General features: G+C 40.2%; 2 protein-coding genes across 5 annotated transcripts in view; one reads left to right on the top strand and one right to left on the bottom strand.

Annotated features, from left to right (window-relative positions):
• The window catches only part of NPC1 (NPC intracellular cholesterol transporter 1), a 29,398-nt gene extending 25,506 nt beyond the window's left edge, over window positions 1-3,892 (top strand). Inside the window, exons 22-25 of the mRNA XM_052786854.1 lie at window positions 330-561; window positions 1,507-1,620; window positions 2,418-2,580; window positions 3,263-3,892. Coding sequence (XP_052642814.1) covers window positions 330-561; window positions 1,507-1,620; window positions 2,418-2,580; window positions 3,263-3,345 — 592 coding nt within the window. The 3' untranslated portion in view covers window positions 3,346-3,892. The remainder of the gene's footprint in view (window positions 1-329; window positions 562-1,506; window positions 1,621-2,417; window positions 2,581-3,262) is intronic.
• On the bottom strand, window positions 3,800-20,460 carry RMC1 (regulator of MON1-CCZ1). Of its 4 annotated transcripts, none has more exons than XM_052786856.1 (21): window positions 20,205-20,460; window positions 20,061-20,165; window positions 17,614-17,690; window positions 16,063-16,147; window positions 15,622-15,678; window positions 14,471-14,557; window positions 13,150-13,290; window positions 11,381-11,484; window positions 10,827-10,916; window positions 10,610-10,715; window positions 9,131-9,242; window positions 8,007-8,051; window positions 7,524-7,577; window positions 7,081-7,209; window positions 6,644-6,750; window positions 5,787-5,906; window positions 5,526-5,603; window positions 5,259-5,363; window positions 5,105-5,173; window positions 4,736-4,961; window positions 3,800-3,985 (listed from the first exon to the last, which is right to left on the bottom strand). In XM_052786856.1, exons 1-21 carry the CDS (start codon window positions 20,256-20,258, stop codon window positions 3,906-3,908), a joined length of 2,031 nt encoding a protein of 676 aa, XP_052642816.1. In that variant the 5' UTR covers window positions 20,259-20,460; the 3' UTR covers window positions 3,800-3,905. The 4 variants fall into 4 exon arrangements, with proteins under 4 accessions (XP_052642816.1, XP_052642818.1, XP_052642815.1 ...); XM_052786858.1 differs by having other exon boundaries at window positions 20,208-20,460; XM_052786855.1 differs by having other exon boundaries at window positions 20,061-20,460.
• Window positions 20,461-21,842: the final 1,382 nt, after the last annotated feature.

The raw sequence follows: 21,842 nt of genomic DNA, 5'->3' as shown, positions 1-21,842 counted from the left end.
CATAATGAATCAGTTCAGACACTCGGCAGTAGCTCCTGCAGATGCCACAATCAGTCTGAGGAACTACCTTCTGGCAACTACTGTAGCTGCTTCTATTAAAGTGTGGGAATTGCCCTGAATTCCAGATACAACCTTTATTTGAAGTGTTAGTGAAGAGCTGTCATATAACAGCCAGTGTTCTGCAGGAGTCATTCCACAGATGATAGGAAGCCAGTTCCTGTTGGTGACTCCTATAAGGAGAGAACTACTTTATCCTTAGCACAGAGGCTAATCTAATATCAGCATATAGCGAGGAAGATGGCTAACTACAACTTCTCTTCTTTCCACAGTGTGTTTTATGTCTTCTATGAACAATACTTGACAATTGTGCATGATGCTATCTTTAACCTCTGCATCTCCTTGGGATCAATATTTTTGGTGACAACTGTGCTGCTTGGTTTTGAAGTATGGGCTGCTGTTGTAGTTTCAATAACTATTGCTATGATAATCATCAACATGTTTGGAGTGATGTGGCTCTGGGGCATCAGCTTAAATGCCGTTTCATTAGTAAATCTTGTCATGGTAAGTTAACAAGACATCCTTCTGCCTCTGTTTCCAAGTCTTGAACAGTTCTGTATGTCTTATGTATATTCATGACACTGAGTAGTATTTTCTACTAAACTTTGACAGGCATTTGAATAGTAGTGGAATTACCTTTTAATACATCTAGGTGGTGTGTAGAAAACAGGTTTATTCTGACAATTAGTCCCAGTACTGATAAGATAGAGCAACTGAACTGTAAGCTATACTGTATCTGGTGGTGGTCTCTTGTGTTCTGCAGCAACAGTTGTATTGCTACTATATAGGCTAGGTGCTGTTGCACATCAACAGAGGTTGTTCATGCCTAAGGTAAGGATACAAAGGTTAGTGTTAAGGCTGCTTCTGTATTTATGTTCTACAGAGTAGATCTGTGATGTGCTAGCACCAGTATTGTTCCTGCATAAGCTGATGAAACCACTTGGGCACAGTGCCTTGGTGAAACACTCGAACTTAGTTAACTAGTAGCTGAGTGCTGGAGCTCTGGCTTGCCTTGCTCTCTAGAGATTATTGCAGATCTGAGAAAGTTATGAGAAAGTAAACTGTTGCCCTGTGTTACAACTACGCATATGTTCATGCAAGTCTACCTGCTAGGTAAGTCTAAGATTTGCCAACTGTTCAATCAGTGTTGTAAATGACTATTTAAATAGCTTGTTTTTAGGATTAAATTAAAGTGTTAAACTCAGCTGAATTTTTATGGTATCAAATTGGCATGTATACTCAGTGTTCCTCTAACGCAATGTTATTGCAGCTGGTATCTGTAAAGTGGTTTTAGTGTTCAGTGTTCACTGCATGCACTGTATTGAAGCCCTGGGAACTGAACACAGCTGCTAGAACCTCTCTAGCCTGTCTAGAGTTCCAAGTAGAGACCTTACCATTGAAGTGCTTGTCAAAATGATACTTTCACATATGTTTCTTTTCATTCTCTAGAGTTGTGGTATTGCTGTGGAATTCTGTAGTCACGTGACAAGAGCGTTCACTGTTAGTACTAAGGGCAGTAGAGTAGAGCGTGCAGAAGAAGCTCTGTCTCACATGGGCAGTTCAGTAAGTATCTACTGTTTGGGGTGGGGTGGGAATGAGTAGCCAAGTTACAATGTTACAGACTATGCCAATATCCTTAAGTTGTAAGGATGACCTTGCCTTTTCTTTACGGAATACTTGAAAAACTCTTAGAGGTCAACCTAGGCTTCTACTAGTAATAGGGGTGATCAAGACTCAGTTTTTAGTCTGAGGTTACTACTACCTAATAGTAGAGAACAGAGCTAAAAGCTTTAGCTGAACTAGTAGTTTGGATTAACCTTAAATTGTCCTGTTAAAGTTTAAGTGCTTTTCTCTTCCACATACTCAGAGGTGACTAGGAAAGGTTGTTCTGAGTATGGGATGAAGCTGAAGCCTTGGGAATGCAAGCAGGGCTCAGTATTGAGGCAGTTCTGTCATGTCATGTAGTCTAAGATAAGCAACCTGGATGGGGTTGGAATAAACTGTTCTGGTGATACATGTACTGAACCCAGATGAGGAACTTCACTGGAATGTAAGTTACTTCAGTAATGGTTTTCATCTGTATCTGCCTGAAGTAAAAATTAAACTAAAACTAGGTGGCTGTACAGATTAGAGTGGATTTTTAATCATACTGAGCCTGGCCTGTGGTGTCAGGTTCTAGTGGGACCAAGAAGTTGAACTCTTCTCACTGAGTAGGTCTTGGATGTGGTTCTAAGGTAAGGAGGTATACTGTGTATAGGAGCCTCAAATTACATAAGAATTTCAGCCAATTGTTAAATGCTTAAAGCAAATGGATTACGTAAAGCCCTACTTATCACTTAAAACCACTTTTTTATTGACAGGTTTTCAGTGGTATCACACTGACCAAATTTGGAGGAATTGTAGTACTGGCTTTTTCCAAATCTCAAATCTTCAAGATATTTTACTTCAGGATGTATCTAGCTATGGTTCTGCTAGGAGCAGCACATGGACTAATATTTCTTCCAGTTCTGCTTAGTTACATAGGTAAGATGTGACAAATCTGCTCTAAAACACACTTCAAACAAAAACAGCTGGCCTACTTGTGATCCTTTCTATTTTGTGGAGCGAAAGTGTCCACAAGGGCAGAAAGCAGTTCCTGAATGTGCCTCTGTCATGCAAGTAGCTGGTCTGTTGGAAAGCAAGGGTTGACTGGTGGCAGTGCAAGCCTGCTGTTATGGGCATGCTGAACTGAAGTAACCACAGCCTGCCCTGTGGTTGTGCTGTGCTGTCCTTCATGGAGGTAGCTGCCTAAGCCCATGTGGCCCAACAGACAGCAGCATGATTAATGTTTCTAAACCTACAGGATGGTGGGTAGAAGCAACAAATCTGCTGTGGGACACTGTTCCTGCATTTGCAGAAGCGATCTTGCTTTGCAGTAAGGATGGTCCAAACGCTGTCCTCTTGAACTTGGAAATTCATGCCTATGGTGTAGTTCTTAAAAGCAGATTTTAACTGAGCCTTAACTAAGGGGGTTAAGACTGATGGGGATTCACCTACTGCCCTTGCTGTTGCTGACAGCTATTAACAGCTGAGCAGAAACATGCTTCTAAAGTCTCATCAGTGTTAAGCTGGACCTAGACAACTAAGATCATGCATGCTTCTTGATGACTAACTGATCTGCTGTAATGTTGAGACTTTGGAATAACTCTGTTTTTCTCTCACTCAGGCCCATCAGTAAATAAAGCTAAAACTCACACTGCACGAGAGAGGACCAGAGGTACAGAACGGGAGAGACTCTTCTACTTCTAGTTTTTAACAGTGTTCAGTGGACTCCATGAACTGTGGCTTAGGTCCAACTGTTCTTAAGAACTGAAGCACAGCAATGTTCTACGACTATCATGCTGTAACCACCACTGACTTGACTCCTGCACAGATTCAACTAGAAGATACGAGCTGCAGCTTTGGACACAGCTTTAAACTCAGGAAATGCTATGTGTGGCTCATGTAACAGTATTACTAAAACTAGGTGTGTTAACAAGATTACTAAAACACTTCTGTTTTCAAGAGGTTGCATCTTTTTCTTCTAGAAACCTAAACCAGCTCTATTGCAAGTTGAATAGCTTTTTTTTGTCAATGAAACCAAGATGATGTGTATGAGAATGGACTGCTAAACCACTGACACTAATTTTAAATGCAGGTCAATGCAATTTTTGTCTCTTTTTAGGGGGAAGCCATCACAAGTTGTAATATTTTTAGTACTATCTGCCAAAATGTCTTGTATATACTTTATTATAAAATAGTAATTTTGTAGTTCAAAAATCTACTTAAACGCAATAAATTAAGTTTATACATTTCAGTGGAAGAGTCTTTCAGAATGTTGTGGGCTTCATGAGAGCTTGTTCTCCAAAAACTTGTTTGAAGAAGGTGACATGTTCTTCACAGTGCTCACCTAAGGGGGGGCAAAATAAAAGTTAACTTTAAAACTCAAAAACTGCAAAGCAAGATTGTGTAGTTCCACTTACCTCAATTTATAAGTACTAATTCTTATCTCTAATGTCTTCGAGCAAAGGATTTTCACAATTTTAAAGCAGTGGAATACTGAGGTATCTCCAGTCCTGTGACAAGTATTCTTGTGATGAAGCAGATGTTTGATCTAGTTCCTGTATCTAACCAGCAGATTCATATCCATGAGAGTTCTTTACTGTCAAGATGTAAAATCTTGGAGTGGGATTCTGTGCCTACAGACTATCTGGTGATTATGAACATGTTGCTGGTGCAAGCAGTTTAGCTTGGGTTTTAAAGTAAGAGGAACCATAGTATAAAACAGGCCTTAAATTTTTGTAATCTGTGGAAAGACAACTGAACTCAAAGGTTTCTTGATCCAGTTTCTGGCTTCAGGAGAAAGCACAAATTGGAGATAATGGCTCTGCTAAACTAAGCAGTGCCAGCAACTGCAAGCCAAACAGGTTCACTTAATCTGCAAGTTCCTGTTTGGCTCAGTCTCTTTACTCCTGGTTGCAGTATACAGAGGGGTAAGACAAGTTAACTTTGGAACTATGCTTAAAGGTAAGTCTAAAATACAGGCTAAGATGCACCAAGAGTTTTATCTTATAATACAGACTCAACTGGACTGGAAGTAAAACAAGTCTTAGTTCTGTTTGCACAACTGAGTATCTTCGTCTAACTGCTTATTGCTTACCTGGTGTGAAACTAGGGTTTCCTCGTAACCGCTGATTTCTTTGTTCAAAGAATCGGAATATAGTATAGAAAAGCATGTCATCTTCTGCTTGTTTTGCTGCATCAAGGAATTTGCGGGCTGAAATGCTGTCGTGTCCTCCAATACCCCTGATGAATCTCAAGGCAGCCAAAACTTGGTGTTTGGACAACAGAACTTCCACTATTTCATCATTTGCTGTGGAAAGTCTCTGTGAAGTCAATCACAGCTGTAAGACTATGCTTCTAACAAATGACTGAGATGCTAGCTAGTCACTTCAAGCTTGGTCAGGTAAGCTGTTTGACAAGTCTAACCCACATGTGACACTGAGTTACTATAGTCTGAAATGCTTACTTTTAACATGTCCAGAGAGAGCTGATGTGCGGGAGGGTAAATGCTTTCCAGGGATAGTAACAGACAAGCCTAGGGCAAAAGTAGAAATAACCTTAAAATTCTGAAGACTTCCTACCTCCATCACTAGCTTATTGAAGCAACTTGTCTTACATACCAAAGGCTTTGAGTCACTGAGCACATGGTACTGCAGAAACTGATGGAGCATGTAGAACAAGTTGTGTTGAACAAGGGTTTTGATGACCAGCTCATACAAGTAGTGCTGTGAATGCAGGAAGAAGACCATCAAAGGTATGTCTCAATACCAGTTTTTACAATCTAGGAGGTAGTATTGTATAGGACTTAGACACATGACCAAGACTGGTCTGAAACTCCATGTAATTTCATGGAGTGAGGTGATATACTTGGCATTTAAGTACTTTACCTGAACTGCAATCTGGAACTGGTTAAGAGAGCGAATGTATTCCATCAAGACTGCTATAGTGAACTTATGAGGTGCCTCCTGGACAAGAAAAAAGTGTTAGGTGGAACTTGCGTAGCTTCCCCTGTTAATGACAACCCTATAAGAACAGACATCAAAATACCTTAATCCTGACAATAAAGCCTTCTGCAGGTTATTTCAAGTGGTCAACTTAAGTTTGCTGCTTTGAGACTACTGCCAAACTAGCGCTTAAAATTAACTTACCTTCTTCTCTGTAAATACAGATAAAACATGTGTGTACATGTCAGACTGGTCAATAACTGCTTGAGTGCGGACTGGACGTTTCAGGAGTGGATTACTTCTACTCAGGCCTGCTTCTACCACCTACAAGAAGAAAGCCTTTTTAAAAGAAAACTGTAGTGTTGCAGTACAGTTTTAGTCAGTCTCATCTGTATGGAGACTTGTTTTCCACTGGGAATGTAATTATAAACATGTTTTGCTACTGAGCAAATTCACATCTATGGTCATGTTATACTAGATGCATTCTGTTCAGTGTGGGCTTTCATATTTAAATTTAAAACTCCTTTTAAAAGTTATATAAATGTAGCTGCTATTATATGCCTCAAAGCCAGGAGATGAATCAAACTTACTATGTTGATACAGGCCATCAACTTTAGAAGGATTTTTAGAATGTGGCTGTACTATGTAAGTTAGTGTTTGAACTTGGTATTTTAACAGAAGTAATTCCAAGATGTGTTAGGGCTGCTTATGTTGTGCAGTGGTATAGTGTGCTGTGAAATCAGTGGTTTGGAAACTATAGTTATGGATTCCAAGTTGCTCTTTAAGCTTCTACCCTCTCTCTGCTTTCAAGCACTGGGGTATGTTACTTGTCATGCTGGAGATGAGCTATGCAGCATCTGCCACAACAGAGTGCTAAGTGGGCATTTTAGGGCACCTTGTACAGCAGACCTCCTACTGTGAGCCTGAGGCAGCCAGGACCTTGGGGTAGGCTTGAATTAGTCCTAAGTAGAAAAGATCCTGCCTTCACCATGACACCTGCAACCTGAAATGCAAGTAGTATCATCCTGTCTTTGTAAGCTGCTGTAGCTAACATGGTTTACCATAGTATAGCTTTGCTCAGCTTCCAAGTACTTCTTATATTCATGATTCAGTTTGTCAAAAACAGTTGCAATCACAGACAGTGATCCCCTTTCTGGCTCACTGAGCACTGAAAAGATAAAAAGAAAAAAGAACTATGAGGAGAAATAACCAGGGGCTTTAATGTTGCCTATTTCAAAAGGTGATCTCTACTCTAAACTTCAAAGAAACACTTTCAGTTGTGTCATGTATTTTAACTAAATGGGGGAGAAGTTAAATTTTTTTGTGCTGTTACATAATTCCTTTAGAATGGTGACAGGGTAGCCTAGGCAAATGACATTTTACAGGACCAAGCTAGCTTCAGAGGTGATCTCAAATCTAAGAACAGCCCAGCTAACTTGTGTATTTATGAATAAGCAGTATTGTACTTTCAAGAGACAGACAAATCATGTGAACTTACTTTGAGAGCATACAGATAGAATAACCATTTTGCATTCTTTCCTTTGGAGAAGGAAATCCATTAGTTTTCCTTTATCTAGCAAGAGGTTAACTACAGGTTCAAGTTTCACTTGAAGACTCCAGAGGTAACCTTGATTTGAAGGAGTAAAACAAAGTGAATTGCCTTATATAGTATAGCCTAGACATCCAACTTTTCCACCTTTAAATGAGAACACATCTAGATGATGATTTATTTGCCTTCCTAAGTCTATGTTTTAGAGCAGCATTACCCCTGAAAAGTTGTAGTAAAGATATGGTCATCCTCAATTATCACTACCAAGAGTAGTCATCTTACTAGGTACATCTGTTTAATCACTTTGTTTTAGGCTGCTTTGGTGCACTGAAGGTATAAACTAGCCACCCTTTGACACTGAGTATAGTGGAGTCAAACAGCTCACCACTTACCTTCACTTGCACTGATAATAATATCAGGTTGAAAGACAATCCAAGAAGAAGAATCTAAATGTTAAAGTTCTAACATCCATATTAACATTGATTCTAAGCTGTTACTACTAAATTCACGTTACTGTACTGAAGCAGATCCCATTAACATACTTTCATTTACTGTTACCTTTTTTGTAAGGTCTTTGACCATATTCTTAGAATTATATCTTGAATTTCATGGTGTACCTATTCAGTAATTTCATACATGCATCTCAAATGACCAAGAAAGGTGGTATTGTATTGTACTAGACTTCCATATTTACAACTCCATGAAAGCATTACAGTCTCTTATGAAGCATGCTATTTTGTCTTGAAGTAAATATGCATAATCAGCTAAAGCTGGACTTAACAGGTCAAGGTAACAAATGCTAGCTTCTTCCATGCTTGGTACATAGAATGAGGCTTCAGTAAGACTCTTGCACTTTTAGAGTATTTAAAGGATACAGAGTTTACATGGAACAGGAGACTGACTAGTCACAGAGGCTGGACCTGCAGAAAAATTAACATTAGGTGAAGAATAGCAGTACTCTGGCAGCTCTCCTACACTAACAAAACACAAACTACAATCTTACACTGAAAAGGCAAGTATGAATTGTAATGTCTAGCAGTCCTACAGCATGCAAGCAAAAAAGATACATTCATTTGTGTAGCCAGATCATCTATAAAGAAAATCTGACACTGTGACCATGGTTGTTTTGGTTTTTAGCTGAGTGAAATCAAGCATGCAGAAGTATTCCATCTCTAGTACTATAATTCTAAATGTATAGACTCCATTTGCTGTATTTACATGCAACCACTTCAGTTTCTTAAAAAGCAAGACTGGTTTGTACTTTCTGATCCTAACCTTTGTTTAATGCAAACCTCCACCTGCAGATTTATCAGTTGTACTTGCTATTAGTGACTTCAAAATTCAGATTGTAAAGAGCTTTTAAGGTGCAATCATTCCTATAGAAGCATCTTTCTTTTCTATAAAGAGAACCACACTGCTCTGCCATATGCTAGTGGAACTACGCTCAGACTATTTCTAGCTACTTCCAGCTTGAGGGTAATCATCTGCTACACTTCTAGGACAAGACAACAGAAAGATAATCTAAGAAGTAGAATCTAAGTGTTGAAGTCCTAACATTGATCTTAACATTGCTTCTCAACTGGTCCTAAACTTGATTCTGAGCTTGGATTATCTTTAACCCTCTTTATGTGACTTAAGAAGTTAAATAGTCATGGCTTAAGCCAGAAAACCATGAAGTGCTTTTGAGTACACACACAAGCTTTTACATGTGTGGTCAAAAAAACCCCAAACCCCAACTTTGAAGTGTAAAAGCAAAGTACTATGGGAAGTATGAACCTTAAACAGCAACTCTTACTTTTCTGTAGTAGATACAAGTTTAGAACACACATTTATGCTCAATTCCTTCTTACCTCCTTTCCTCCCTCACCCTCCCCTGAATATGTATAATAGAAATGTTAGTAACCAGCATTCTAAAAACTGAAGCATTCTTGTATGCCAGCTGTTACACTTAGATAATATTGATAACAGTGTTCAGATATTTATTATATAGTAGTTCTACCTGCTACAGGTATTTGATAGGGTTGTATTGATCGAGGTGGAAGTACAAATTGATGGATGGTAGTAGAGCCATCAAATTCTCCTTTTAGCTTGATGTCAAATATAACTGAAGTCTGCAATTGAGAAGAGGAAATTAGTATTTATAAATGTGAAATACCATCCATTTACATATATTCAGGCTGCTTTTCATATTTCCATCTTATGTTCTCCATTAGAATCATAAAATGGTTTGGGTTAGAAGGCCTGTGCTGTGGGTAGGGACGTCTTTTACTACATCAGGCTGCTCAAAGCCCTTGACCTTGAACACTTCCAATAATGGGGCAATCTACAACTTCCCTGGGCAACCTGATCCAGGGTCTCGCTACCCTCACTGTAAAAAGTTTCTTTCTTATATCCAATCTAAATCTACCCTCCTTTATTTTAAAACTATTGCCCCTTGAACTGTCACTACAGGCCCTGGTAAAAAGTCTCGGTCTTTCTTACATACCCCCTTATAAGAGATTCATATCAAATTCACTGCTTAGTTATGGATGCTAGAAACTGTGAGGAAAATTCTGCATGTTCCTATGATACATCCTCATACTCCTACCGTTCAGTCTTGTTCAACTCAGGTCACTAATGCTTCTACCCAGTATGGACCACATTTTTAGCCTTGCAGGGTAGAAATTAGCTTCACTTTCAGTGCTAATGAAACATAACTTCAGTTATTGGTGTCTACCCTATTCAGTCTGATTTTGGTTTCTGTGCTTATATGGTCCTGTTTATAGCTTGACCAAAATGCTGCAGAATAAATGCTCTGGGTTAAATGCTAATGTGTAGAATTCACATGAATTATAACTGAAACATCAATTAATCATCCTAATGAGATAAGATGCCCCAGTTCTTGAGGCTGCCCAAGAGAAGATAATACAAGAAGCCAAAGCCTTTCCACAAGTTAAGAGCAACTTTAGCTTTACCACTGATCAAGCCTTGCTACTGAGATTACAGCCAAGCAAGTTTTACCTGGGCTACCATATGTACAAGATCATTTTTGTTCATAGAAGTTTTTGCAGATCCAGGCCTTCAAACTAAAGGAGCATCAGTTTGTGTCATAGAAACATATTGTTCAAATGTTTGCAATATGAGAAGTTCCCAGGATTAATAATTCAGCATCCAATTTAACTCTACCTCTTCGTATAATGCCTTAAAAGCTTACACAGTGCAGCAGCAGAGTATCACAGGAAACTAACAAGAAGAAAAATAAAAGTGTATGAAAAAACAGGCATTAGCAACAGCCCTGATTAAATGTTAGCCCAACAAGGTAAAAGGATAACTTTGAATCTCTTATACCCTTATGGTTTTGTTCCTGCAAATACTCTGGCTTTTGGCAAAGCTAAGCACATGCAAAAATATTTTCTAGAGCTAACAGGCATCATTCATTAGTAAAATCTGCCCATAACTTCTAAAAGTTAAGGCACAACATAATATAAATAAATCATACCTCAGTATCCTGATGATGTACTACCACCAAGTTATCGACGACATTCAGTGCAAACTTTCCAGTTCTGTTCAGTTTTAAAATATGTGTCTTCTTACAGGAGCCCTCTCTACAGAAAGAGAGATGAGAAGAACTGGTCAGTAAGCCTGTTCAAACTAGAAAGGCAGACGTCTCTTACACACATGTGAATTGCCGCTAATGTTCTTCATTCTGCTCTCACCTTGGTAACTGATAGAGGACTACTTCTGCTCCTGTACTATTGGAAGTCCTTGAGTGATGCCTCAAATAGAGAATATAAAGCTGCCCATATCTAACGAGACAACAGGATTAAAGCATTATTTTCAAATAAGAGCTCTACCAGTCTGTTAGAGCCATACATTTTGTCCTAAAAGAACAGATGTGAGATTACCTAAGTGATCAATTAATTAAAAGTGAAAGACTAAAGCAGCACTCAATAAGTCACAACACACAGCCTATACTCATGCAAGTTAGGCATCTAAGAACAACTCTATCAACATATCAGTTCAAAAATGAAGTAATCTCAAAATTTCTCTACTAAAGAACAATTTCACGTAAGACTTCTCAGTTAGCTTCCCCTCCCCACCTTGCTCCAACAGAGTTGTTTAGATGCTTTGTTCAAGGCAGTAACTGAAGCACTTTAAACCAGTAGTACTGCTAAAACAAGAAACAAGTGCAACCATGTTAACATTCTTGTCTTTTCTCAGCATTCCCAAACTGTCATACCAAGAAAGACTTGTTTAGTTAGATACCTACATTGTAGCCATAGCAATATCTCTTTCAGAAAGGCTGAGCTTGGAGGACTTGGGTGCTGCAGGTAACTCGATTTCAAATTTTGATAGCTTTGACATTGTTCCACTCTGTTAAATAGCAAAAAAAACGCAAAGAAATCTATTGTCAAGATTTGAAACAGAAAGGTCTCAAGTAACCTTTAATCAAACGCTGCATCAATAGCTCCCCTATGAGGTGAAGAATGGTGATAGCCGGGAAAAAAAAAAAAAAAAAAAAAGGGTTTGACACTTTATTTCCTACTGGGATCCTAAACACATACTTCTGGTATTACAATTTTAGCAGCTTTAAAATCTTAATTTTATAACATCAGCTTCAGCTACCAAAACATTTCCATTTTAATTAAGACAAATTTGTATGCAGATCCCATTTACAATTGGCCTGGAGATCTCGAACAGCAGTTCTCTTAAACTTCCTTTCTATCTTCCAGCAAAACATATGCTCCAACTCTTAAATAACTGCTTACTGGGAAGGGGAAAATATCAGTACCTTCTACCAGTCACAGTCTCCTTCTTTTGTTCCTGCTAACTCCAGAATCTGCCTTCTACTCGGAGCATATTCCTGTTCCTGCCCAAGGTTTCCTCTCTCCTCTTCCTCTTTCATAGAGGATTTATATTTAAGCAAGTTTTCAGAGTTTCCAAAGCTTCTACTGAAATTCACTTCCCATGCTTATTAACTCATTCTTGAGTGTGAACACCACAAAAATGTATCTTTTGCTAGAGCTCTATTTTCAAAAGTTATTTTAGTACAGTACCAGTCTCTGGAAATCTTTAAGGATTACCTTCTGAACACAAAATAAAAATTACTTAGCTTCAAGCTACAACTTGACACAAAATGTTAAGGATGGGGAAGGATGGCCTAAATCCTTAAAAAGAAAGCTGTGAGAGGCTAGTAAGTTCCACTTAGCCTGCTAAGAGAACATAATTTCAGGATCCAATATAGACCCTACACACGATCAAACCAGGAAACCCATCTGAATGAACTGCTTTTTAATCTCTTCCCTTAGACTACTAGAGAAATCTTCCTAATCCTTTAAGAGAAGCAAGATGAACGCTTATAGTTCTTTTCCTCCTTTTTAAAATCATCTTACTGCACGATTAACTTAAAACAGATCCTAGTTTTCACTACACACTTTTTCCAAGCCAAAAAGAAAAATATTTTCCCAGTAACCTTAAGTGTTGTCTACAGGGAAGAATACTAAGAGAAATAAATAATGTAAACAAAGTCCTCACATGCTTGGGACAATAGTTGTTTCTTAAGCACTACCTTTTTTCTTTCTGTTTCAAATTCATTCACTCACATTTGGAGAGTTATAGCTGTAAACACAAGTGGAAGGCCCTTAATTTTTCTTTATTACTGCACTACAGCGTGCAAATGCCTGTAGTAAAAGTAAATAATATATACTTATTTAAGTGAAAAAAAATCTCTTGAAAGATACTTAGGTTGTCAAGTATTAGGTCACTAATTTTTTTTTTTCCTTTCTCAAGGTCAACTGTCCAACATTAGCTGAACACACCTCTTTCCAAAGAGGACAGAAAGAGCAAATTAATTTTAAGCCATCACCTAGGAAATACCTTATAGCTTTTTGCTTTGTCCTTTGCTTATTGTCATACAAAGATGTGAACACATGCACCTCTCAGAAGAAATCCAGGAAAATCAACAGAGTATTTGGGTGAAGCAGCAGCCTAAAAAAATGGAAGCACGCAAAATGAAAAGTTTGGAACATATCCCTTTACCTTGAAATAGAATGGCTGCAGGACATTGCCAAGGACAGTGGTTGACAGAAGAATAACAGAGCTCTCTGGACAATACATGTACCAGTTGACATTAATACTCTGATTCTTCAGAAGTTTCAAACTTCGTTTCTCTGGTAATACCTAGAAACACAGATCAGCATTATATTACCATCAGGATTCCAACAGTAGTACACAGTAGCTAGGAATGTTAAGTGAGAAACAGTTAAGGGCATTTACAGCACTAGAATTAAAAATCACCAACCTGACAATTACAGCTTAGGCCCCAATTTACTGTATCTAAGGAAATGTACATCAAATCCTCCTCAAATTCTAATAAGCTGCAAGGTGCTGTGTCTTCCGCCTCATACAGGTCTGTGTATAAGTTCTGTTCACAGTGGAGAAAACACCTAGCTTGACACAACTAGTGAAGTTTTATTAAAAAGTTATTACCTTTGCTGCCTTCACTCCCTACCTTCCTTAGTCTTTTAAGAACTAAGACAGTATATAAATTGATTCCCTTCATTTTAAGGGCTAAAATAACTTGTCTTCAAAAACACACTTACTTGATTTGGTCCTTTTACCTGCAGGGTTGACGTTCATAATCCTCTGAGGTGCTAAATATATTCTTCTCCCTCAATCAGTAGGAAATAATGCTGCTTTTTCAGTTACTTTCTTTAGTACTAGCTATTAGTAACAGTAATTATGTGAAACCACTGTGTCTTAGCTCCAGGACTGGAACTATTGGGAAGTGCACAACTTCGGAGGAAGTTTGTAATATCCCTCATCATGAATGTCAGAAAGGGCTATTTATTAATTAGATTTCTCCAAAAACATATGCAAAGGTAATTACACATAACACAGAGGAACTCGGACAATGAGATCAACATAGGAGGAAGCTGCCAATGTGCAGAAGGGTATCACTGTCAATTATTTGTTCTTTGCTGCATTTTAAGCATGCACACATCCTCCCCAATGCTGATCTGTTTTGCATGAAGTGGTATTTCACATTAGATTTAAATACACATTTCCATACAAGCCAAGAGCATCTATTAATCTAGAGTTCTCAATGCTTAATTCAGTACTCCTTTATACAGTCTGTTAGCTGTGCTAAATAACCTGTTAATGATAAATTCCCTCTGCCCCAAAAATGTATTCCTTTCAAAGGAAAAATAATTGTAGTTTGCAAACAAAATGGCAGAATTTCTTTTTTTAGTAGTGCACTTTCTCAGTTAGAAAACTAGAAGAAAGGTATTCAAAGATACTGTCACAAATTTACATTTTCAAATCTCTAAATATGTCCTACAAGAGTTATTTGTATTACCTGGTAGAATTCAATTCCTTGATCTGTGATGAATACGATTTCTGTAGAACTTGTCCAGCAGAATCCTAGAATATTGGCATTCTTTGTCTTTTAACAAACAAGCAAACAAACACTCTTTTACTTGGAAAAATTAACTATTCAGATAAGCTAATACTATTAAATGAAGAACGCAAGACCAAACGCAATTTAGTTATCCAATCACTGGAGTTAATACTTTTGGCCAACAAGACACCCAGCATGCATCAGCTACTTTTGTAAAGACTTCCACAACCACATATGAACACAACTACTGCATGACCTGAATTTTTGGCAGCATGTAAGACTTACAAGTTTATTACACAGTCAAATTTTCTTTTCACCCTAAATACAGCCAAGTTCTTCTGGTTCAAACCATACTGCCAATTCAAACAATTCCTGACATGAAAAGCAGGTTCCTTCTGATGACAGAAATTAAGAACTAAGTGGAAACATTTGCCATGACTCCACTCAGAACACTATCGTAACTGCTTTGCTAGAATGGTTTACTCAAACACATAATCCTAAATAATGAAGCAAAGAGTACTTCAGCTTTAAAGTCTACAGGAATAAAGGGATCTGTGCAAATCAGATGTTTAAAAATTTACTTTAGCATTCTATTACCCAAAAATGTAATTTATCAGAGTTAAAAGTTGGAAAGTACCAAACAATGACAATGGTACTTGTTTCTGGTAAAAGAATCATCAAAAAACTAGAAGGGTCATTTAAAAATACCAAATCTGGTATGCAAACTAGTAATAGCTTACTATCACTGATCAGTGAAATGAGGGTAAAAAATCCACATTAACACATCTGGCATTAGTATAATTACTGTCCACTGTTTCTACATCATCAGCACTTTGTCTCTTCTCCTTCCCAAACCTTGACATTGTTGCATCCACAGCATTTCCAGTCCTTTGTAGGAAAGAATTAAAGTGACTGGACCAAGAAGTTTTTTATGGTATTGTTAATACCTGTTTGTTTACCTCAATTCAGACAGGTAATAGTGACTACATACCTTCCAAAACACTAACATGAAATAAATGAGATATCTCAATTAGTTCTCTTGTAGAGTAGAGGCCACCAGCGTAACTAACATTAGAGTTTCACTTAAGCATTTGGGACATTTAACTTACCTTACATTCCTGTGTATATTCTAGCTGAGGGCTATCTGGAATAAAATTCAAAAAATCCTGCAAAAACACCCATGAAGTATATTAGCAATTATGAAGCACAGACAAGATACATACACAGATACAAGACAATAAATATTAGTTTATCAAATTATTTTGGATGAGATGCAGAGAAGAAAAACTTGACTTACTATATTCCACTTCACCCCTACCGGGGAATTCTTTGTAGAAGTTCGCTCCCCCCCCCCAACTTTTTCTTAAATGATGATACTAGCAAGACAACAATGCTGCCTGTTTAGCCTCTCAGGACGACAGAGGAATTTTCACTAGAGCTGTTGTTAGCCACCAGACCTCTTGAACATTTGTCTCAGAGGCTTCTACTCTGGTACTCTAAGTAAATTTCCTGCTCCAATTCCCTATCTGCAGGGTGTGTAGGTTTCTTACCACACTCTTCAAAGTTCTCTGCACAGCCAGTATCTTGTTCCCCAAGGAAAACTTGATGCACTTCACTTCTCCTTTGTCTTCCATCCTATACAGAAAGAAAAAGAAGTTATGGAAATATCGTCTAAAATAGTTTCTTACAGAACTCTGTAATACCCCCTCAAAAAGACAATGAGACAGGAAAAAAAGTGTAATGCAAATGCTTTCGAATACAACTTATGCGTGTTGCCAGACAAGTACAGGATTTAAAATTCAGACTGGAAGGTAACGGCAGTTCACTCTTCAGAAGTCCTGAACACATCTGTTACAGAAACACAGCTCAGATCTCACAAATCAGCACCTGAAGTTACTACAAATGCTCACCTCTGTTGGCCTATGATGTGGAACTGGAAGACTGTGGAACTATTCAAACCTGCATTCTCAGTTGTGTCTCAGTGAGTCTGGAGTTCTGTGACACTCACCAACATCCTGCAATCAGCTCCTTTATTTCCAGAACTACTGCTAAGTGACACAAGCCTACTTGCTTCCTCATTAGGACACATCCTCTAAAAGAACTTCTGATGTTAAAGGGAGAGTGAGGCTGTTTTCACATCATTTGAAAAAATAAAAAAATGTATTCTTACCAAACAAGCATCAGTACAATTGGCATGAATAAGGTAGTTCTACTTCCACTATGCATTATTAAGTCCAGACAAAGAGAGAGCTAGATAGTCAAGCAGGAAAACTGTGGAACCTCCTGAAGTTCACTGAGTATTTTCAGCTCCCTCTGGATTTGTGACAAAGGTAGTCAAATTAAAAAGTCAAATAAAAATAGCAAGTCTCAGGACAGGCCCTGTGTTAATACCTGACAGATAACAGTAAACACACCTCGACTACAAATTGTTTCATCCATATCTAGATTGAAGCAACCTTCGAGCAAAAGAATACTTCCTTACATATGGACAACAGAGTGCAAAGAGCCATCTTAACAGAGGCATACATAAAATAGTTTTCTAAAGACAAAATAGTTTCATTGAAAGTACTGTTGTCAGATTCTGAAAAAAAAAAAAAAACACGTCAACAAAAATTGGAAGATATAAAAGAAGACAATTTAGATTAAACAAGAAACAGGATGCAAGAAACCTACATGTAGGAAACACTGTGCTTGAATCAGAGGCATGAAATTCAGAAATTATGGTTCTCTACACATTTAAGTTTACTTCATTTCATTTAACTTGCTAAACTGCATCCTTGGATAAGTCACTGCTGTTGTAGGAATCACAAGTTTGAGTCTCCACACTCTCTCACATATATAGCGTGTTTTAATAAAACACTGCTGTTTAAAAAAAAAAAAAAAGCCACAGCCTACTAACTTCCCCCCACCCCCATGACTATAAATTCATGAGGGCAAAGCATGCCACGTTAATTGCAAGATTTGTCTGAGAACAAAATCAAAAGATGATCACAACTACTTCTAAGTTTTATGCCTGAATTACAGTAGATCAGGACTAAGTACCACATAACTTTAAGACTGCAGAATTCTATCCCAAGGCAACAAAGATGAAGGTGCCTTACCTGAAGGAAATAGGATTTCTATCCTCCAAACCTTTAACAACAACTCCTGTAGCTCCACCAGATCGAACAGCAAAAACCTATAAAAAAATTTTGAACATGTTTGTAGCTTATTCAAAATCATAACCTTAACATGCTTTTTCTTCCTATAAGCCATACCTTTAATTTTTTTACTAGACAATTTCTGTTCTTACACAGATCTGCTAGTTCACACTGAGATTCAGTAAATAATCAATTCCTTCCTCTGGGGTTCCAAGTTTACTTAAGAGTTGACAGGTTTCCAATGGTACTGTAACAGTCTTGTAGGCATATTCTGAACTTCTGGGGAAGTTAAAACAGTAAAAGTCTGTATAAGCTTATCTCTTTTGTTTTTAATATTCGTATTTTCCTAAGTCAGGTACTAGGAAAAGTATCTGAGACATCTGGACATGGTTTAAAACAAAAAGGAAATCAGCTTGGGGATTCGGAAAAGACGCAACTCAATGACCCAGAAGCTTGATCTTGTCAGGACGTGTTATTAGATAGGAATAGTTTAACAGAAATCTGCAGTTTTGCCTGTACCTAAGAAGGTTCAGCCGACTTGCACTAACAACTTAAAGAATTCCTTTAGCACAACTGCACATATATACGTAAAACCTGCTAGAGCTATACCGCTTTTTGAGCTGGAATAAGACAACATTAAAAAAAAAGTCATGCTGTTACAAACTTTAACTGGCTTAGAAAAAGAACGTCAGGCAGATACCTTATTTGTACTTGTTGTATGTGTGGAAGCACTAGACACACAGACCAGGTCTCAGAATAACAGATATATTGTTTTGTAATATTGGCCGTGCTACTGGTGCAGTATGCTCATGCAGAAATGTAGGTGTCAAGACTACAGTCCACAGCCTTACTAGAATGATAAATACTTAGTTTAACTACTTTTAATATTGATGTAGATAGAAAATTAAGGCAACGTTCTCTTAATCTTTGTGAGATGAGAAGATAGCAAGGACAGATCCCTCAGAAGGCCGTTCACGTGGGAAACTGTCATTGAAATAGTGGTTACAAATTATTTAGAGATGCATCAGAAATTAAACAATTTTAGAGTAGCAAGAAAACACAGATTTAGAGATGCATCAGAAATTAAACAATTTTAGAGTAGCAAGAAAACACAGAGAATTAAATTTACAGTTGAAATAAGTTTCTTACTTGAAAGTAAGCTCTTAAAAAACAGTTTCTGTGTAGTTACACCACATCCACACTGTGATATAGTGTGTCCTGGCAGGCACGGTTAAGTAATCTTATTTCAACTGGCCCTCAAAATATAAGTAACAGATTATGGTTGATAAAGAGAAAGGACACCAACAATTCTGAACAGAGTGCACGAGCAAGAAACGCATCCCAGAAATACTCCCCCCTCTCCACATATGCCACTGATCATGTCCACATCACACGTGGCAAGCCATGCCGTTTATATGGGGAAGAAGGCTTGAATGTTTCAACGCTGTGAATGCTGAGGTCACAGAACGGTTACAGGAATTAGCAGAACGTATCCACATCCATATAAGCCTCATGACAGACTGTGGATCTTTCAGCTGTACTGAGTTGAGTAGTCAGAGGCCCATAAGGATATCAATGAGAAACACGCTTAAAAGAACTAAAGCCAAGAAATGAAAAGCAAAGCGTCCACTCAGGTCTGAGCCACAAGTAAAGCTACAAATATTAATTTTTATGAATATGCTGAACTTCAGGAATTGAAAAGGGGAAGAAAAAAAAAAAATCAGAGAAATGAACCTAACAGTGAAGTGACAAAGTTTGCCAGTAAAGTTGGGACATATGGAATAGAAAGTAAAAGTGCTAACCCTAAAGAATTCCTGAAAGACCTTACGGCAGTGAGAGTAAAGGCAGGTGAAATTCAACCTAATAAATCTATGTTGACACATCTGAGAAAAAAATTTCTACCATCTCTAGCAACATGACAGGTCCTGAGCCAGTCACCCAGCAGCAAGACCTCGCACCGCAGCAGTTCCACAGAGGGGGAACCACCAGAGCCATGCTGAGCAGGCGAGGGAAGGGAAGGAAATCAAGCACAAGCACGGCAGCCTCCAGACCCCTCTTCTCGCAGAGGCCACAGAGCAGCAGCAGCAGCAGCCGCCGCCGCGGGAAAGGCGGAGGCAGCAGGCCCGAAGCCGCGACCCCAGCCTGCAGAACCACGCGAGGCGCGGAGGCGGGGCAGCTAGAGTCCGCCGGCCGCTCCCTCTCCCCAAACGCCCACCGCGGCGGGCTGGCGGCTCGCCACCGGCGAAAGGCAGCGGTTCTCCCTCACGCAGCCCCGGGGGAAGGGGGTGGGCCGAGGTCCGCCGGCGACGATCCGTCGGTCCCCAAACACCGCCCGGCGGCCTGTCAGGACGGGGGAGCGCGGCCTCCCACCGCCCCCCGCAGGGAGGGCCCTCCGCCGCCGCGCCCACCTGCTTGTTGGCCTCGTCGAAGAAGACGCAGTTGACGGGGTTGGCCTTCTCGAAGTGCACGGGCCGCGCGCACAGCGCCAGGTAGCAGCCGCCCTCCCCGGCTCTCCCCCCGCCTCCTCCTCCTCCTCCTCCTCCTCCTCCTCCTCCTCCTCCTCCTCCCGGCGCCTCTTCCTCCCCCGGCGGCGGCTCGCGGCTCATGGCGGCGGCTCGCAGCACAAGTCACCCGGCACAAACGGTTCCCAATCGAGCCGAGCCCACCCCACCTCCCGGCCGGCCGGCCGGCCGCTTCCTGTTTACACTCCCCTCCCACGTGACGCGGGACCGGCCTGCCTTAAAGGCGCAGGGCGCGGAGGCAGCGGCAAGAGGGGAGCGCGCGGGTGACCGCCGCGGCCGGGCCGGCAGGGGAGGAAGCGGCGGCTCCGGGCTGAAAGGCCCCGCCCCGCGCTCGAGCGCGCGCCTGCCCCGCAACGGGCGATGGGCGGGGCTCCGGGCTGCCCCGCCCACCCCGCCGCTCTCTTCACGGCCTCGGGCCCGCCACCCCTTTCCGTCGCCCCGCGTTTCAGGCTGTGGGTGAACGGGCTGCGGGCCGCGGCACCGGGCTCCTCGCGGGCGGGTGTCTTGTCTGGGGAGAGACCGAAGCGCCCCGTCAGGCGGAGGCCGCAGCCGCCCCCAGCCCGCCCTGCTGCCGGCCCCTGCCGGGAGAGCGGCCGCCGCGGCAACCGGCCCCTTGGCAGAGGGGGGCCGCGCTTCAGGCGCGGCCCGTGGTGCTGCCGGGGTTTCGGCACCGCTGTGCGGTGCGGTGTCACGCTGAAATCTCCTCCTGTGCCTTAGATGGGCCTCTGAGGTAGACAGCCGGTCGCTTTGCTAGCCCCCTGGAAGGGAAAGACGTAAGAGCCGAGACGTGTCGCACAGGAGGTAAATACGCTTGGCCCAACCTTTCATAGCGCTGTCTCAAAAAAAAAACCCTCAGAACTTCTAGGTCGGGGGTTGAAAAGGAACCAACTGCTTCAGAGCGCTGCCCTAACCTGCCCACACTGCACCATCACTGAAAAGCGGTCGCTATTGGTACTGCTTTTGGGCATGAAACTGCTTTTTAGTGGCTAGTTGTAAAATAGATCAGAAAGGGACATTAAAACTCTGGAAGTAGTACTTGTTTCACGAACAATATTAATAAAGCATTACTGAAATTAGTCTGGATTGTTTCTCAGCATTTATGCTTATTTGTAGTTTAGTTTGGGCGATAAACTAGCAACGGGTTTTTTTGGTTGATGCACTGGCTAATGCTGTAGTTCACCAGTTGCAAAACCTACAGTATAAAGTAGAAATTGTGCGAGAACATCATCAATTACTTATCTGCTTATTGGTTTAGAAAGGGAAATAAAGGAAACAAAAAATGGGGGGGGGGGGAAGACTGAGATACTACCAATTTAAAAGTTTTCAGATTAGACCGGAGTGGCGCAACTTAGTACAGGAGAAATAGAAATTTAAGTACCAGATACTAACACAGTATCGCACAAGCAACTGCTTGCTGACTTGTGACCCAGTTAGTCCAACTGCAATAATTTCACATACGACTAGGGAAACTAAAGTCACAACTAGGAATTACAAGGAGCTATTTGTTCTGCAGAACCCTCCTGCATCATCAAACAATTCTGTTAGCTACTGAGTACAAGTACTTTCAGAGCAATTAGAGTACCTTAAAGTCTGTAATTTTTTACAAAATAAAAAATTCATTGCATGGTAGCCAAAAGTTTGTTTAATCCAAGGTCAAAATTTAAGAAA

The sequence above is a fragment of the Harpia harpyja genome, chromosome 5 (genome assembly GCF_026419915.1).
Source record: "Harpia harpyja isolate bHarHar1 chromosome 5, bHarHar1 primary haplotype, whole genome shotgun sequence".
In the NCBI taxonomy this organism is placed as follows: Eukaryota; Metazoa; Chordata; class Aves; order Accipitriformes; family Accipitridae; genus Harpia; species Harpia harpyja.
Note: the sequence above shows the minus strand (reverse complement) of the source record. Positions and strands in the feature narration are given on the sequence as shown.

Coding starts and splice junctions, on each gene's coding strand:
- RMC1 (XM_052786855.1), bottom strand. CDS start 20,258: ATGAGCCGCGAGCCGCCGCCGGGGGAGGAAGAGGCGCCGGGAGGAGGA. Junction 7,210..7,523: donor TATTATCAGTGCAAGTGAAG/GTAAGTGGTGAG, acceptor CTTCAAATCAAG/GTTACCTCTGGAGTCTTCAA. Junction 4,962..5,104: donor TCTCTCTGGACATGTTAAAA/GTAAGCATTTCA, acceptor TTGACTTCACAG/AGACTTTCCACAGCAAATGA.